The 19,522-nt window shown below is 34.8% G+C and overlaps 1 protein-coding gene across 3 annotated transcripts in view; it reads right to left on the bottom strand.

Annotated features, from left to right (window-relative positions):
• Cdc7 (cell division cycle 7) overlaps positions 1-18,791 on the bottom strand; it is a 28,447-nt gene extending 9,656 nt beyond the window's left edge. Inside the window, exons 1-8 of one of the 3 annotated variants that reach the window (XM_046461632.2) lie at positions 18,673-18,791; positions 17,777-17,935; positions 9,329-9,412; positions 8,876-9,011; positions 2,443-2,536; positions 2,215-2,357; positions 1,138-1,387; positions 393-488 (exon numbers count right to left, since the gene is read on the bottom strand). In XM_046461632.2, the coding sequence (XP_046317588.1) occupies positions 393-488; positions 1,138-1,387; positions 2,215-2,357; positions 2,443-2,536; positions 8,876-9,011; positions 9,329-9,412; positions 17,777-17,891 (918 nt within the window). In that variant the 5' untranslated portion in view covers positions 17,892-17,935; positions 18,673-18,791. Of the gene's footprint in view, positions 1-392; positions 489-1,137; positions 1,388-2,214; positions 2,358-2,442; positions 2,537-8,875; positions 9,012-9,328; positions 9,413-13,827; positions 13,992-17,776; positions 17,955-18,672 lie in introns of those variants that run through there. The other 2 variants (XM_046461637.2, XM_046461622.2) reach the window with 2 other exon arrangements.
• Between the last annotated feature and the right edge of the window lie 731 nt (positions 18,792-19,522).

Raw genomic sequence — 19,522 nt, 5'->3', positions numbered from 1 at the left:
GCTCAAGCTATCTAGCTATCATAAATCAATTTAAAATCATCTAACACTGAAAACAATTTTGTTACCTTTATAACCTTCTTTACACTATCAACTATGTGTTAGAACTCTGTTAGGCATTTGGAAGTCACATTCTAGCAATGATGACAGAAAAAGTCTCAATGTTCCAAATATTTTTATAGGGAAAGAACAAGAAGCAAAAAATGATGAAAAATTCTACCAGAAATGTTCAGAAAAAAAAAATGAGAGAAAATAAAATTTTGACTGAATGCTCAAAGCAGTAAAAACTTCTGCCAAAGCCAAACTTTACGTAATAAACACTAATCTAGTCATTACCTAAATTTTCCTCAGTGTATGACTGACTGACCATTGCACTATTAAGCTACATTACTTACTTTCACTGCAGGGCTCTCATGTGAAATGGAACTGTGTATATTGAAATTTCTTTCTCCAAAAACAGAGCGCTGGACAGAAAGGCCTACAGATCCCTCCTACAATACCAACAAAAACAAGGAAAATAAGGATTATATCTGTAACACTTTCTGCCAGCTGTACTCTGCCATAATTTTGAAAGAGTTAAGTGACATGAAATAAAAACAGCTGCATCCAAGACATTCTCAGGCATCAAAACACTCTGTGAAAGGAGAAAATAGTCTAGACAAAACTCTTCAGACCCATACAATGTTATCATAGCCCACAAATACATATAACTAAAAATCTCAAAAACCACCTGCATGTCACATTTTGCTGTGCAGCTAAAATGGAGATAGACACTTCAGAATTTTTTTCCTCTAACTAATGCTTTCTTTTAAAAAGGATGATTATACTGAACTTTATAACATGCAAAGAAAATCTATTATTTTCCATTTTATCTTATAATTTAATTTGTAATATATAATGATAAAGATATTATAAATCAACTAAGTAAAAAATTTCAGTGTCAAAATAGTAAATAAAATGATTCAGCACAGACCTTAATAAAAATCTAACCAACTGAATACACATAACCAATGTTAAAAGAAAAAAAAAAAAAGCTTTCTTTTTAACCGCAGGTACTAGTATTATATCTCCCCCTGTTGGATAAAGGAGTACATTTCCAAAATAGTGCTAGTACTTAAAAAATATATAAAAAGGTAGAACCTTTCCATCTTTTCCTTGTTTCAACTGAATTTGTGCATTTATGTAGGGTCTTTTGACAGAAGTTTTTGCAGTGGATTGCTGATCCAGTTCCTTAGGTGCTGAGCCACTCAATGAAATCTTGTTTGAAGTGATTACATGAGATTTGTTTTGTGAACAACTTTCCTGCTGAGTTTCAGACTGGACAAATTTGAGAAGTTCTATTTTTGTATCATGGGTTCCTTGAGCCAAACCAAAGTCTACTAAGGCATACCTAAGAAACAAAATTAAGCACTTTTACTTTTATTTAACAATTAAAGTTGAGTAACACTGTAATACTCAAACCACACTCACATAGAAACTAGTTCTTTTTAGGAACAATTAAGAATTTACAATATTCCTGAAAAAAAGAAAAAAAAATATTTCCAGACAAAGTAAAGATGTAACAGCTAATTAAGATTAAAAATTAAGGAATGATATCCCTCAATTCTTTAATCATTTTTCTCTCTTTTTTTCCCATGGCATATGTTGATAAGAACAGAAGAGGAATGCATAATATACTGAAACACTTTGACAGTGGAAGAGATGGCATCATAGCAGATAATTTAATTAGAAAGTTAAGGAAATCAAAGAGCAATGTCAAGGACATAAAAGCCCAAGAAAGAATTATAGTTTTCATCTCCTTACTATATTTAACATGATACAGTTATTTTCAGCTTATAATGCCTCTGTATATAATCAAAATATATATGGAAACAGAACTTTGGTGTTGAACCAGGAAATTGGCTATCATGCCATCCAATTCTCTCATTTAGTAGCACAGAAAAATGAAGCCAAAAGATGACAGACATGTGCAAGGGCAAAAAGCACTAAAATTCTATGTCTGTCTTAGTTAAGTGCTGTTTCTGTTGGTATATCTAATGATGGGCATTGCTTTAAGAATATAATTTTATTTTCTTCATTGCATCTCTTTTCCTCAATCAATAAAAATTTTATACAGAAATAATTTGCACTTAGCTGTTGCAGTATGTTCTAAGAGAATGACTCCATAACACAAATTCACTTAAGCAGAAATATTTTCTGAAAATTCTTCATACTTACTTTTTCAAACGCCTATTATATAAAAAATTGCTGGGTTTGACATCACGGTGAACAATACCAAACTGATGAATGCGTTTCAAAGCTTTGAACAGATTAAACATATATTCCCGTACTTCTTGAAATGAAAGAGAATTCAAAATGTCCTAAAATAAGTTATAAATGAGATCATAAAATTATTTTCAATTAAACATTTAGCTAGTAAAAATTCAAGAAATATTAAAAACCTACCAAAAAGGACTCATGCTCCAGATACGGCATAGCAATAACCACATGATCGTTTTTCCTAAAGCAGTATTTAACTCCCATGACATTGTCTTGCCCCCTAGTGAAAAAAAGCGCAAAACAGACTTTAAAGGAAAGGTTAAAATGAATTGGAACTTTATGCTTCTTTATTTTTTTGGTGGTGCTGGGCATTGAACCCAGGGGTTTGTGCATGTTAGGCAAGGACTCTACCACTGAATTACATCCTCAGTCTTATTCCTCTTTTTTAAAAAATGTAATTTTAACAATGCATACACACTGCCAGGAAACTGGCTTAAAATCATGATATAAAATAATATAAACATTTAACTGACTTATATAAAAAAAAATTTTCTTATAAAACAAAAATAATAACAGTTATGAGGCTGGTGCTCAATAATAATTCAAGGGTGAGATAATTCTAATTTCAACCGAATTGGCAGAATGAGAAGGAAAAGATGAACAAGATGAGTAGCAGGTAAGATGATAACAGTAATCAGATTTTAAAAGTAACTATAGGGAACATTCACTGAACATTCACTATATGGCAAGCTCTAAGGACTTCACACCTATCAGTAAACTCAATCTAAGGAAAGTGCTATTATTCCCCTCAATACACCTTTTTTGTTTTTCCTGATGAGGTAACTAGAGTACGGAGAGATTATGGAACTTCTCCAAAGTCACTGATTAGAGCCACACTTTGAATCAAGCAGTTTGCTCTGGATTTATGCTCTTAATCACTATACTATATTGCTTCATAAAAGGTAAAGAAAATGAGGTAAAGCTGATTTCCATGGTTTTGGACCTGAGTAAAACAATGTGCATAGCAACAAAACAAGCAGGAAAATCACACAAGAAAGCATCTAAAACCAGGACTTCATCATTTTGATAGAGATTTCTAGATACAAAGATTAAATATTTAAGTGGAAAGTCAAGGGAGAAGTCAGTGAATGTACCTATAGAAGTGTTATCTAATTCTGTGAAAATTTACATAAAAGAAAACTGAGTCTTGGAATAAAACCTGTAAGTTGATAAGGAAAATGAGGAAGACGAAACAAAATGAGGGGTTTTGAACAAAGAGATAATCAGCTTGGAAGTCAAAGAGAATAAGGATTGAGGGAAGGCTTTTAGTTTAATAATGAGGAATTAATTATGAGAGTAATTTAGGTGGAAAGGAAAAAGCAAAACTGGAGATATGGAAAGAAAACAGGATTCTATGCCGTATCACTAGAAGTGGAGCACCAAGACAATTTGCCTAACTGCATTGCAAGATCAGATGAAGACATTTTTAGCATGTACTTGCTGAAGTTCAGAGAAAGAAAAAGTGGTAGAGGGAGATAAAGTATAGAAAAAGAAATGATCACATCTAGGGAGGGGACTAAAATACACACAATTATGCCTTGGAGAGGCTATCTCATCTTCTATAATAAACAGAAGAGTAAAACAAGGAAAGAGGTTCATTCAGTAAATATCGAGTGGGTAATGTTATTTGCTAGACACTATGTTAAACATTAGGTATGCAATTGTGAATAAAATTAACACATTTTCTGTCTTCACGGAGTTTACTATTTAGTGGATATACAAATAAACAAGGTAAGAAACAATGACAGATAATCGTAAGGTCTTCAAAAGAAACCAAAAGGTATGTGACAATACTTTAAACATCACTCTGAATGCTGTGTAAGGATGGGATCAATAGGGTAGGAGAAGCCAGCTATATTAGTAGTCTAAGTCTGGACAGAGGTAGTGGCAGCAAAGACAGAAATGAGTAAGTACAAAAAATACATCTTGAAAGCAAAATGACCAAGATGGACGTGTTTTAGGAAAGAAATGAAGAAACTGAGGATAATCTCCATGTTTCTGGCTTGAGTAACAGTAGATGGGTGGTACCATTTGCAGAGATGGGTAGCTGAGAATATTTATTATGGTAGGGGGTTTTCTGGCTGGGGAAGGTGAATTAAAATTTAGTTTTGGGCATATAAAATATGAGATTTATCAGCCACCTAATAGGCAGATGTGTGTATCTGTAGTTAAGAAAAAAGGCCTGAGTCTAGATATATACTTTTGAGAATCATTACTATAAGCCATGTGGAATTGCAGGATACTATCTAAGAAGAGTATAAAAAAAGAAAATCCAGGATCAAGTATTGAGGAATTCCAGTATTTAGGTGTTAAGTCAAAGAGGAAGAGGAAAAGCTGGAAAGGATACTGAAAAAACAAAACAAAACAAGGAGATGTGGCAGTACAAAAGTCAAAAGATGAAGGTTCAAATCAACTGTTAATATCTACAATGCAAATTATAAAACACTAGTGAAAGAAACTGAAGAGGATACAAAAACAAGGAAAGATAGCCATGGAAGAATTACTATTATTATTAAAACATCCATACTATCTCAAGTAACCTACAGATTCAATGCAATCCTCATCAAGATACCAACGGTTGGTCTGGGGTTGTAGCTTAGCAGTAGAGCACTTGCCTTGTACATGCAAGGCCCTGGGTTCAATCCTCAGCACCATATAAAAATAAATAAATAAAATAGAGGTATTGTGTCCAACTACAACTAAAAAAATATATATATATTCAAAAGAATACCAATGGCATACTGGAAACACAATTCCAAACTTCTTATGAAACCAAGAGATCCCAAATAGCCAAAGAATCTTAAGCAAAAAGAACAAAGCTAGAAGAATCATGACACCCCATCTCAAAACATGTAACCAAAACAGAGTGGTACTGGCATAACAAGTAATACACAGACTAATGGAACAGAACAGAGAACCCAAAAATAAATCCACACATCAACAGGTGATCTTCAACACAGGCACCAAAAACATACACTGGAGAAATGAAAATCTTTTCAATAAATGGCACTGAGGAAATTGAATATCCATGTACAGAAAATGAAAATGGGCCTCTATCTCTCACCATATACAAAAAATAGACTCAAAATAGATCAAACACCTAAGTGTAAGAACTACAACTGAAAAATTACCAGAGGAAAACACAGAAGAAACTCTTCAAAACATCAGTATAATATCAGGCTATGAGGTTTTATTCCCCTCCTCCCTTTGAACAAGACCCCAAAAGCAAACATTGACAAATGGGATTACATCAAATTAAGAAATTTCTGCTCAGCAACAGAAAGAATTTACAGAGTAAAGAGACAACCTACAGAATGGGATAAAATACATGAAAACTATTCACCCAGCAAGGAATTAGTATTCACAATATATAACAAACTGAAAAAAAATCCAACAGCAAAATACCTAAATACTATGATTAAAAATCAGGAAAATGATCTGCATAGACATTTCTCAAAATAAAATATACAAATGGCCAACAATATATGCAAACATGCTCAACACTATCCACCATGAGGGAAATGCAAATCAAACCACAAGACACCACTTCCATTAGAATGGCTGTAATCCCAAAGAAAAAAATAACAAGTGCTGGTTGTTATGAGAAAAGGAGCAACTCTTACATACTGCTGGTGAGAATGTTAAATTAGGACAGTCATTATGGAAAAGAGGCTGAAGGTTCCTCAAAAAACTAACAATAGAACCACCATACAATTTAGCAATCCTACTATGGGTATATATCCAAAGGAAATAAAATCTTTATATGAAAGAAATACTTTACTCTTGTACTTATTGCAGCACTATTCGCAATAACCAAGCTATGGAATCAGCCATGGTGTCCATCAACAAATAAATGAAGAAATGCAATATATATATATACATACACACACACACACACACACACACACACACAATGGAATATTACTTAGCCATAAAAACTGACATTCTGTCCTTTGCAGGCACTGGAGGATATTGAGGATATTAAGTGAAATAAATTAAGCACAGAAAGACAAATACCACACGATTTCACACATAAGTGGAAGCTAATAAAGTTAATCTCACAGAAATAGGAAGTAGAAAAGAAATTACTATAGGATAGGAAGGTTAAGGGCATGGGGAATAGAAGGAGTATGGATAATAAGTATCAAATTACAGTTAGGAGGAATACGTTCTAGTGTTCCACAGCACAGTAAGTTGACTAAAGTTTACAGTAATGTATTATACATTTTATAAAGAACCAGAAGAAATGAGTTCCAAAGTTCCCAACACATAAAATGATAAATAAGGAGACAGAAATGCTAATTATCCTTATTTGATCATTACACATTAAATATATGTTTCAAATTATCATACTGTACCCCATAAATGTCCACAATTATCTTGTGTCCAAAAAAAAGTCAATCACATTAAATGATATTTGTAGTCATGGTTGACTGTTACTAAAGTAGTTTCAGTTCAACTAAAAGGGAGAAACACACTAGGGGTGTAGTGAAGGGAAATTGTAAAAGTAAAAACAGTATGTGTAGACTATTTTTGAGGGAACAAAGAAATTAAGGAGCAGCTGGAAGAAGGACCACAATCAGAGGCATAACATTCTAACTACATCATGTCTACATGATGACAGAAATGAACTAGCATTTTTTCATATATTTGTTGATTGATTGTATTTCTTCTTCTGAGAAGCATTTGTTCAGTTCCTTGGCCCATTTATTGATTGGGTTATTTGGGTTTTTTTTGGTGTTAAGATTTTTGAGTTCTTTATATATTCTAGAGATTAGTGCTCTATATGACGTGTGTGTGGTAAGAATTTGTTCCCAATTATTAGGTTTTCTATTCACTTCACTGATAGTTTCTTTTGCTGAGAATCTTTTTAGTTTGAATCCATCTCATTTATTGATTCTTGATATTAATTCTTATGCTATAGGAGTCTTATTAAGGAGGATGGGGCCTAATCCGACATGATGGAGATTTGGGCCTACTTTTTCTTCTAACAGACGCAGTGTCTCTGGTTTAATTTCTAGGTCCTTAATCCATTTTGAGTTTTATGTGTGGTGAGAGATGGGGGTTTAATTTCATTTTGTTGCATATGGATTTCCAGTTTTCCCAGCACCATTTGTTGAAGAAACTATCTTTTCTCCAATGTACATTCTTGGTGCCTTTTTCAAAGTGTAATCATATGGGTTAGTCTCTGAGTCCTCTATTCTGTACCACTGGTCTACAAGTCTATTTTGGTGCCAATACCATGAGCAATTAGAGAAATGCAAATCAAAACTACTCTAAGATTTCATCTCACTCCCAGAATGGCAGCTATTAAGAATACAAACATCAGTAAGTGTTGGCAAGGATGTGGGAAAAAAGGCACACTCATATATTGCTGGTGGGACTACAAATTGTGCAGCCAGTATGGAAAGCAGTATGGAGAATCCTTGGAAAACTGGGAATGGAAACACCATTTGACCCAGCTATCCCACTCCTCAGTCTATACCCAAAGGACTTAAAAACAGGAACACAGCCCACATCAATGTTTATAGCAGCACAATTCACAATAGCTAAATTGTGGATCCAACCCAGATGCCCTTCAGTAGATGAATGGATAAAGAAAATGTGATATATATATACAGTGGATTATTCAGCATTAAAATAGAATAAAATCATGGTGTTTGCAGGTAAATGGATGGAGCTGGAGAGTATAATGATAAGTGAAATTAGCCAATCCCAAAAAACCAAATGCTGAATGATTTCTCTGATTTAAGGATGCTGATTCATAATATGCTGCAGGAGGCAGGGGGATGGAAGGATTAAGTGAACTCTAGATAGGGCAAAGGGGAAAAGGGGAGGGAGGGCAAGGGAAGGGGCACAGGAGTAGGAAAGATGGTGGAATGTGATGGTTTTCATTACTCTAAGTACATGTATAAAGACACAAAGGATGTGACTCTACTCTGTATACAACCAGAGATATGAAAAATTGTGCTCTATATGTGTAATATGAATTGTAATGCATTCTGTTGTCATATACAACAAATAAAAAATTATTTAAATTTTTAAAAAATAAACTGTTAAAAATTAACAAAATTAAAAAAGAAAAGAAATGAACTAGCAGAAGAGAAACCAAGGAAAAGACATGGAAAATGATTCTGTTGTTCTAAATAATGAGATAAGTTATTCTGTACCAATGGTACAGAACAGAGGACACAGAGACTAACCCACATAATTATAGTTATCTTATATATATCTATAGTTGTAAAGATAAGAAAAATTAGTTCTTCATACTAAAAAACAATCTAGACCATGGAACTCAAGGTTTATGATTTGGTAGGAAGGTTACAAAAAAGTGGTACAAGAACAGGAAGTCAAGCTGGGGCTCAAGAAATCCACTCTAAAAGAATATAAATTTAACCAATCATTGTAAGGTTAGAGACAAAGTATTTGCAAACTGCAAACAAGTGAATGAAAAATACATTCAGTTCATGCATAATCTCTAATTCCCAATAAGCATATACTTTAAAATATTATAAATTATATACAGCCCAATCAATGAAAGTATCTTAAAATTGCCTACCCAGCCACTGTTAAACACTGCAGTTCAGCTGCAATTCTTACAGGATGACTTGTTGGAATTAAGTGTTTTAGAGCAATTTTCTCTTCAGGTCCTACTTGTAACTGTGCTGTGGCCAAATAAACAGAGCTGAATGTGCCTGTAAAATAATTTATTAAGTTTTAAATATCTCACTTTTTAAAATGTTAATGAAATGATACTATTTATAGATGAAGAAACTTTGAATGGCATAATATATTAAAACAGGACTGTTCATTTTACTGTAAATATTTATGTTTTCACACTTTACAGGAAGGAAAAAAGAAAGAGAAAAGCTGTTACTATAATAATATTATCATGGTCTTAATAGTTTAAAAATAGGGTATTTTCAACAAATAATAATGAAAACTTAGATTATGCAAAGAAAACAGAAGGAGGAAAAACTTGTAAAGGTAATAAAATATATCCCTAAATTACCTTCTCCAATTTTGTCCTTTATTTTAAATACATTACTAAGCTGTGGTACAGCTTCATACAGCTTCTCAATATCTTTTTTAACACCTACCAAGGAAAAGAGAAGTATAAATAATACAATTAACAAGAGCTCTTTTACAGTTTCTCAACTTAAAAAATAAAATAAAATGTAATTAATCACAAATGTTTTAATGAATCTTAAAATTGTAAGAATATTGAAAACTCCATCAAACTGCTACCACCCACATACACCTATTTTAGCTAATGGACAAAAAGATAGTCTCAGATTATAAATATCAACTTTCTACTACATTGGAACTACACACTAATAACTACATTGCTATTGCATATTTGTCTTTTAAATGAAGAAGCTAATTTTTTATTGGTTTCTTTTTTCTTTTTTTTAATTAAATTATTTATTCTAATTTGTTACACATGATGGCATAATACAACTCATTTCACATTACACATATAGAGCACAATTTTTCAAGTCACTGATTATACACAAAGTATTTTCACACCATACTTGTCTTCATACATGTACTTAGGGTAATAATGTCTAACTCATTCCACCATCATTCCTACACCTTTAACCCCTCCCTCCCCCTCCTCCTCCCTCATCTCCATTATGAGTCAGCATCCTCATTTAAAAAAAAACAAAAAACTTCTGCTTTTGGTTTTTGGGATTGGCTAATTTCACTTAGCATTATATTCTCCAACTCCATCCATTTACCTTCAAATGCCATGATTTTATTCTCTTTTAATGCTAAGTAATATTCCATTGTGTATATATGCCACATTTTATTTATCCATTCATCTACTGAAGGGCATCGAGGTTGGTTCCAGAGTTTAGCTATTGTGAATTGTGCTGCTATAAACATTGATATGGCTGTGTCCCTGTAGTATTCTGTTTTTAAGTCACTGTGGTGTGCATCTGTACTCCCACCTACTTGGGAGGCTGAGGCAGGAGGATCACTTAAGCTTAGGAGTTTGAAACCAGGGAGCCTGGGCATATAGTGAGACCCTATCTCTTAAAAAAGAAACACAGACAACTAAATAAAAAATAAATAAACAAACATAAAAAAAGAATAAACAATTTATGCTGTGATCACTAGATGGCAAAACATGAACACAATGCAATGTTCTTGAAAACTATTTCTTTCCCCAAAGATAAAATTTTAAAGGGCTCAGAAAAGCTTTATTTTTTTTAATCAATCAATCTCAGCATTGTTTCATTTTGTTATCATCCATACAAATTAACAATACACTTTACTGTATGAAATATTTGGAAGAGATGATAATTCCTTGGCAAACTAGCAAGCTACAGAATTCCACCCAGTGTAGAAAACATATTCACAGGCCTTTAACCATTTAATAAACAAATTTCACTGTTTGGGAAAACAGAATAATGGAAAACAAAAATTGACAGTGTGTGATATTAACCTGTTGATATAATACAGGATAGCAGCTTAATAATATGCTGGGTTTTTTCCACCTTCATCTTCTCTTAAAAAAAAAAGTTTGTTATAAAACCATGCAGAAAAATGGTGTAAGATATTATTGAAATAGTCTATTCCTGGAAAAGTATTATGTATTAAATATTTAGTTAAAAATCATTTTAAAATATTTTAAAGTATTCTAGAATATTTTAAAAAATGGTTCCAAATACCATTAGTTATCCTCATTTTAATATAAATATAAGCTCTCTATGAAAACATGTGGTTAATATAAGTGGCAGCAATAATACAAAATCTGATAAACTACTGGATACAAAAAAGAACTACACAAGTGTCTTCAGATTTTATTGCAAAAATCTAAGCTAAACATGAGATACTTTTAAGTTATCACAATAATATTCCACATAATGTAACAGATTAAGATATATTCAAAACACTCACATGTACTATCTTTTTAGATCTTCATAATAGCATTGTGATTTGGGGAGAACAAAAATTAATATCCTGATTTTCAGAATAAAAACCCTATTCAGGAAAGTTAAATCATTTGCCCAATTTCACAGAGATACTACTATAATCTATACACTGTTTTTAAAAGTGCTCAGCAATGAAATTTATTTTTAAATGAAGAAACTGACATTCACGGTCCCCTACAGAGCTTAGTCTAGCATAGGAAAAAGACATTATTATTTTTCATACAATGACAAACGCCAGAGAGTAGGTAGAAGGGACCTGGGTGGCTTAAGGGGGATAAATCCTTCATAAGGTACCAGGAAGCCTTCAGATGATAGTTAAGTTGTGTTCTAAAGCATTCACCAAGTAGCAAAAGTGGAAGAAGACATTTTTGGAAGAAAGAACTATGTATACAAAGACACTGAAAAGGAAAAAGGCATTCAGGATTGTGGTCCTGGGAGAGACAGGAGATAATGAAACACAAAGTAACTGAGGAAGGGAAAAGCAGAGAATGCAAGTGAAAGTCATGGAAAATTTTTAAGCAGAAAAAATAACAAGTAGTTTGAACTTTAAGGGGAGGAGAACATGGAAAAGCTGGAGACCAAATAAGAGGCTAAGAAGATCTAGTCCAGTGTTTTTTCTACTATGTTAGCCCATTTAAATAAATAGTAAGAATTTATTTAAATTACCCTCACCTTCCCATCTATATCATAAGTGGACTAGAGAACCTTTATGGCTCTCAATACAAGAGGCAATATAACATAAGTTACATATAACAGTATAGAAATGGAGGCCCTAAGTTAAAATTTGGGCTCCACTGTATACCACCCAGTATGACTTTCCTTGAGCATAGTTTCTCTCTGTGAACCTTACTTTCCTGTCTTCTTATTTATTTGGGGAGCACTAAGGATAGAACCCAAGGCCTGGCACATGCTAGTGACGTGTTTCACCACTTAGGTACATCCCCAGCCCTAGTTTCTCCATCTACAGAAAAGGGGTAACAGTATACAAGCCACTTAGATACTATGAGGATTCAATAAAATTTAGACACACACACATAGATGAACCTTTTTACGCACTGCCTAGCACACAGTAAATATTAAATGATAATGATGATTCCCTTTATTTCTTTAAGTAGGTTTTGCTTTTACTGGCTCCTGTTTTAAATGTGCTGGTCTGACAGTCTGGAATATATAGCTCAGCTAAGCAAGCCCAAGGTACTGGATTAAATTCCAGTACTTCAAGAAAAAAAAAAGGTTCTTCAAACTTCCCAGGTTAGTTCAATTGTCACAGTCCCCTGTGACACTTATTTAAATTAGCACTTCTCCTATTACCCTGTTTATTTATTTACCCACAATGAAATTAACCTGTTTGTTTATTCATTTTCTGCCTGCCTCCTTCCACAAAAGCCACATCACTATAGGTTCCCTGTTATTATAATTCACCTCACCTCCTGGTTAGAACACAGCAAGGAACATATGCTGAATAAACGAATAATTACTATCATTATGGGCATCCAGAGACAACTGTAGGGGGACAAAAAGCAAAAGTTTAAGAGTCACACCACCCTACTTTACTCTGTAAGCCAAAAAACAAGGCCTGGGGAAAAAATCTATATGGCTTTCTAGCAGTCACAGTTGCTGTAGTAAATTATACTCTTTCCCAAAAAGTGTCATTCCAACCAACTTCAAATTCCACAGGGTCAAAGGAAAAGGACTTGCATGGGTATTAAAATGATATGTTCAACTATTACATTTCTTTTGATTTTTAAGACACAATTTTAGCAAGTTTGGAATTGGGATGCATCTTACAGTTGCCAGACAGCATCAAAACTTACAGTGATTTGAAGAAAATCAGAGTATTTATTTAACCCTTAAGAATCAAATCAATGTAGGGAGAAGTAAAAATGAAGCAATCAAATATAGGCCAGATCGACATATTGGGCTCTTCTTAACAGCCAATGAACCATGATTAATATTATTATTAGATACTGGGGAATGAACCCAGGGGTTAAACTACTAAGCCACATTCCCAGCACCCCTCATCCCTTTTGGAGACAGGGTCTCACTAGGTTGTTAAGGCTGGCTTTGCACTTGCAATCCTCCTGCCTCAGCCTCCTGATGGTTTCTTATTTTTAGTGGTTCTTCAGAGAAAAATTGTTACCATTAATGTACACAAAACAGTACTAAGAGGAAAATGGGATATGAGTTTAAATACAAAAATTTAGGAGAACTGAAATATTTTCCTTTTTATATAATTACCCAGATATACAATTATTTGTCTATTTATGTCTAAAAGAATTATTTTAGTAAGTATAAAACAAAAAATTTTCTAGGTGATAGAACATTGTATCATAGTATAACTGGCAGCACAGTGTTTAGATATGAAGAAATATTTTAAAACTATGCAGTTGTATACTAAACATATTCAAGTACTTGTTTTGTAGTGTTTTGTAGTCATTTTGTTAACATATTCAAGTATTCAATGCATTCATACTTTGTTCTGTGATTACTATTACTGAAAGCTTTATAGTAGGATGATAGTCACATGAAGCTAGTGGACAGTAAGACTAAGTTTATTAAAAGTACATACAATTAAAAATTATTTTCTTCAGTTGCCTCACCACATGTGGCAGTAACGAAACATTTCCACTATCACAGAATGTTCTATTGGATAGTGCTGATATACAGGACGGCTGGAATGTAAACATCTGGATTCAACCCGTCGCAAACTATACTAGTTCTTAATTTCTTAACCTATAAAATAAAGGGGCTGGATCAGATGAACTTTTTACCCTCCAATTATAATAATCTATAGTTTTTCTACAAGTTCCCTACTTTGGAACTCTTCTTTGTATAAGCAAGAGCTGGCAAACAGTAGTAGAGATACTAGTTAACTATTAAAAAATCATAGGAAAGAAAAGAGATGTTAATAAGAAAATGCTGTAACATATAAGTCATGTGAATAATATACTTCCATGCCACTACTTACTTATTATGTACATACCCATCTTCACAAAACTCAGAATGTTTATATTAAGGATTCCTGTCACTACAGAACAACTCTGACATTTTTAAACAACACTAAAAACTTCTGACAACTAAAGTGAAAGTAATATCCTCAAATTCTGAAGTGGAAGATGAGTGTAAACAAGCAGAAAAGCACATTCATGTCAAAAGCTGGAAAATACTACCAGACAGAAACAAATGAATAGACTTTGAGGACTAGGGAAGTTCCTAAAAAAGACAAAAAAATAAAAATAAATAAATGCCCATATTTACACGAGGGCCTAGGCTGCTATTTTGAAAACTTAAGACTAATAGTTTCAAATCTTCTTCCATATAAAAGCCAAAAACTACTCTCTTTACATTTTTCTTTGATTTCATTCCCATCATCTTTCTTCTTTTAGCCACAGTGATCTCCTTGCTATTCCTGAATGGCGGGCAAACTTCCATCTCAGAGCCTTTGTACTTGCCATTTCCCCAGCCTGGAATGCTCTTCCCCAAACAGGTACATAGCTCACTCCCATCACCTTCCTTCAAGTCTAAGCTCAAATGTTCCTTGCCAAAGTCTTCTCTGATCATCTACTCTTAAAATCAATCTCCTCACCCAGTTCTTTCTATCATATTTTCCCTTCTATATTACTTTGCAGTACTAATCACTTTTGAACACAGTATTTCTTTTATCTCTTTCCATTATATTGAGGGCATTAATTTCTGTTTTATACACAGATTTATCCCTACCATCCAAAAAAGTGTTTGCACCTATTAGATACTTAATAAGTATTCCACCAAATAATACTTTCAATGTCTTACCATGGAGTAAAACTAACACTTTAGTAATGTACATCATTATTCTGGGGCTCTATGCTACAAATAGGGGGATCATTTATCATTCTGCCCAAATTGAAACTCTTCAGAGTGAAAGGGGATATCAATAATAATTACTTTGTGAAAAAAGGCATAAACTAGATCTGTTTCAGGCAAACCAAGATGTTATCTATAACCCATTTTAGAGCATGAGGTATGGGCATCCATAAAATATACAGAAAGCAAGCATAATTTAACAGCATAGAGTTATTCAGTATATGAAAAGTTTATTTTATTGTTTCACTGAGCAGATCTTTCTCACTTACTAAACTTGGCATACAGTAGATACTTTAAAATACTTGCTGAAACACTGAAAGAACAAACATTTGATCCAATACTATTCCAAGTACTTCAAGCAGTGCAGCATTTTTCTTAATTGAAAAACAATCTAAAAATTCAATAATAAAAGCCAATTAATATCATACAATGGAATTTAAACCAAGTTGTAGAATATTTAAGTACATAAGAAATATTTAAGACACACATTAAGCAAAAAATGGAGACAAGGGGAGTTGGGGATGTAGTTCATTGGTAGAGTACTAGCCTAGCATTCATAAGGCCTTGGGGTCAATCTCCAACACCTCAACTGAGGAAAAAAAAAAAGGAGAGATTAGAAATAAGTGCATTATGATCCCATTTTGGATTTTTACAAATATACCTCTAAGACTAAAGGAGTACAATAATCATTGGCAATATTTGAGTAGTGGGATAATATTTTCTTATTTTGGCTTTCTATAGTTCATAAATTCTTTTCAATAAGCATGTAGAATTTTTATCAGAAAAAGTTATAAGAATCTGGGGCTGGGGTCATGGCTCAAGTGGTAGAGTGCTGCCCAGCACGTGTGAGGTACTGGGTTCGATCCTCAGCACCATATAAAAATAAAATAAAGATATTGTATCCACCTAAAACTAAAAAATATATATTAAAAAAGTTATGAGAAACTGACAAATATCCCAAAAAAAGGGCTTTGCTATTCATCCATTACACCAAGTAATTTACTTTATATCACTGCATTAAATCTTTCATTCAAGTATTTTCTATCATTCATTATATTTAGAACCTTTCTGGTTCTGGGAATACAAGACATATTAAAAGCCCCACTACTGTATAAAAAACAACTTCAATAAGGCATAAAAGCTGATGAGGTCCAGGCACATAACTATGTCATGATCCAGTATCACTTTCCTAATTAGATCAAGAGACGGTTATGTGCCTGGACTTCTTTAGCTTACTCTTTATTGAAGTTATATTTTTGATATAAGCTTAGTTTTTATTCAGAGTCATAAAAAAGAACTATAAGGCTAAAGTTTCAGAATGTTTTATAAATTATCACAGGCACTATTTAAAATGTTCTCCAATGTTAGGTTATGTAAAAGCTATAAAACTTCTGAAATTGGGAATAAAATTCAACCCATTCTTTATTCCCCAGCAGATTTTCAGAATACTAGAGAAGTAGCATGATCCTAAACATAATGCTAGAACCAAATCAGATTCATTCATTCATACATGCTACTTAATGCACAACTTATCAGAAGCCAAACTATGGAGGTAAAACAAAAAGTACTAAATACAAGGATAATACAATAACTATGTAATTGTATTATATGTTCAATAACTAATGAGGGAATGCTTAACTATGAAAAATAGGTAATAGCAAGAAAAATGGAAGGGAAAAGGGACAGCATCCATGAAACTGGATCAAAGCGGCACTTGCCGGGAGAACGAAACAGAAATGTTTAGATAAGAAAATTCACTGTAATTCAAAAACAAAGCATAAGGAAATGAATTAATATGGTAGAAATAGCAATGGAAAAAGGCAATGCTATACATATTAAAAAGAAGATAAATTTGAGCGACGAAGTCAACTCTTAAGTGTAGGAAACTGAAATACCAAAAATAGGGACAATGAGAATATACTTCCAGCTTCTTAACCTAAGGTCTGGGTTGTGGTCAAACATAGCATGAAGTACAATGAGGTATGGTGTCATTATCATACCTCATTGTATTATCATACCTCATTATCATACCTAAGTGAGCATTAGAAATATTTCATTCATTTTGGTCAAGGAATTCTGCTTTTGAATTGGGGGAGGGGGTACCAGGGATTGACCACAGGGGCACTCTACCACTGAGCCACATCCTACCCCTATTTTGTATTTTATTTAGAGACAGGGTTTCACTGAGTTGCTTAGTGACTCGCTTTTGCTGAGGCTGGCTTTGAACTCATGATCCTCATGTCTCAGCCCCCGGAGCTGCTGGGATTACAGGCCTGCACCCCTGCTTTTGAATAGTTAAGTGAAGATCTCTTCAGTGTAAATTTCTAAAATAAGTGTAAGGCAGTATGGCAAGGGGAAATAATAGCTGGTCCAGATGAGAAATTCTAGTTTGGACTCCAACACACTTATGTTTTCTTAGTCACTAATATTTAGACCTTAGCTACTTCATCTATAAAATGATCAGGCTGGACTACAATACTCTTAAAATGCAATCTAATCCTGAATCAAGATCTTCCTACTCTTGTTTGTAAAATGATCCTATATAAACATACAGCTCACTTTAGGAGTCAATGTTATTTTTTAAAAAGATATAAGAAATACAGATGCCTGTGCATCTTTATAACTGTTTAGATCCTAAACATGATCCTAAACATAATGCTAAACCAAACACATACCTGGAAGTTTAAAATTCTGCTCATATTTTTTTGAAGAGTCTTCTGCCTGAAACCGGTCACGCAGGGGAGAAAAAGCCACTGGCTCATCCATATGAATCCCCAAAGATGCCTCCATCACAAAACAACTGGGATGCAAAATGTCAGCAAACGGGTCATGTCCTTAGGGAGAGCAAAGCAGCTGTGAAAATTAGAATGCTGGAGAAGGTAAGTTTAAATCACTCAGTGAACCAAGCACTAAACAACGCTGCTGTCCTCAAAGGGGCAAACACTTAAAAGCGCACCATATGTTCAAATCCCCAAAGTAAGGGAAACTGTGACCATTTCTACGGAAATCCCATTTGCTTTACTTTCACCTTCCAGAAACACCGGCAGGGGGCCGTAGGGAGAATTTCCCAGATGAGGCAGCCTCAGCAGCAGCTGGCAGCGCTGGAAAGGGGTTTGGGAAAGCTGAGGAAACGAGCCTGGGCACAAGCCTGCGGGGAGTGTGAGTGAGGGGGGCGAAGAGGAGGACGGTTCGTCCCGAGGAAAAGGAATGAAGCAGGAAACGACTTGCTACTGAAAAGAAGCCCCAGGAGGCTCGTCCAACGTCCCACGCAAATTGATGGAGAATTAATGCAATACTGGCCGCGAGCGCCAAGCAGAGGAAGAGAAGGGGAATGAATGGGCATTCTAAAGCGCCGGCCGCGAGCGCCGCGGGAAAGGACCTTCCACGCTCAAACCCGAGACCAAACCGGATGCTCTGTGCGCAAGCGCGTCACTTTGCCGCCCCAGGTCGTAGGGATCTGAAGTCGGGGAGAAGAGAAGCGCTGTACTGCGACAGAACCGAAGTCAAGACCCAGAATTCGCTCCTAACCCCTCACAATCCCGAACCGCGGAACAAACCGTCGGAAACTCACGGTTTAAGGGAGTACAACTTCTGTAGCTCCCAATATGCCCCGGTCGCCGGCTTCTAGAATCCCCACCCAGCGCTCGGCCAAACGCGCCTGCGCAACACTTCCCGCCTCCCTGCTTGGAGTTGCTCATGCGCACTACAACGCCCTCGGCGCTGCGGAATCCGCGCTCGGCGCCTGCGCGAGAGCTTTGGGCGCCTTCCCCGAGGCCTGGAAAGGCCGAAAGGGCAGTTACAGAAATAAAACTCAGGATGTTCTTTAGTGAAAGATAGAGTGAACCGTAAGGCCAAGATCTGGTATTTTCAGGAAGGAAGATATTCAGAGAGAAAAGAGCCTCAGGTGTAGGCGTTTTGTCACAACCCTACATACTGTGTTAACACACGACATTGGGCACTATGGGTAAAAGGCCCTTTCTTGACTCCCTGCTTTGACTTTTCGTTGAGTGCCCTATTTTATTAAAAACAAAAATGTAACAGCCGACTGTTTATGGGCGTTGTATTGCAGTAGAAGTGAGCAGCGTGGCACCCAGCTTATATTTATTGAGCCCTTAGCTTACAATGATGAGCAAGGCAGATAAATGGCCATCTCTTTTCAGAGTTAAATGGCAATGAGGCAGCGACAGTATAGGAAGCAAGTAAGCCATGTGCTTTCAGATATTCAGTATTACTCCAAAGGAAGTAAGATGGAAGAACGTGATAGTACTAGGAAGGTGGCACCTTGATGAGACTGTCAAGGAAGGCCCTTCAGAGAAGGGACCTGGATAAGGAGGAGCCAAAAGAGACTACCAGCAAAAGACAAGGCTAGTGCATAGATAAGAATGAGCTTCCTGTGCTTGGGGCAGGGGTAGTCAGAGTGA

This window comes from Marmota monax, unplaced genomic scaffold (genome assembly GCF_021218885.2).
Source record: "Marmota monax isolate L192 unplaced genomic scaffold, Marmota_monax_Labrador192_F-V1.1 WCK01_AAM20220418_F8-fsc00070, whole genome shotgun sequence".
Taxonomy (NCBI): Eukaryota; Metazoa; Chordata; class Mammalia; order Rodentia; family Sciuridae; genus Marmota; species Marmota monax.
The sequence above is the reverse complement of the archived record's forward strand: the minus strand, read 5'-3'. Positions and strand labels throughout refer to the sequence as shown.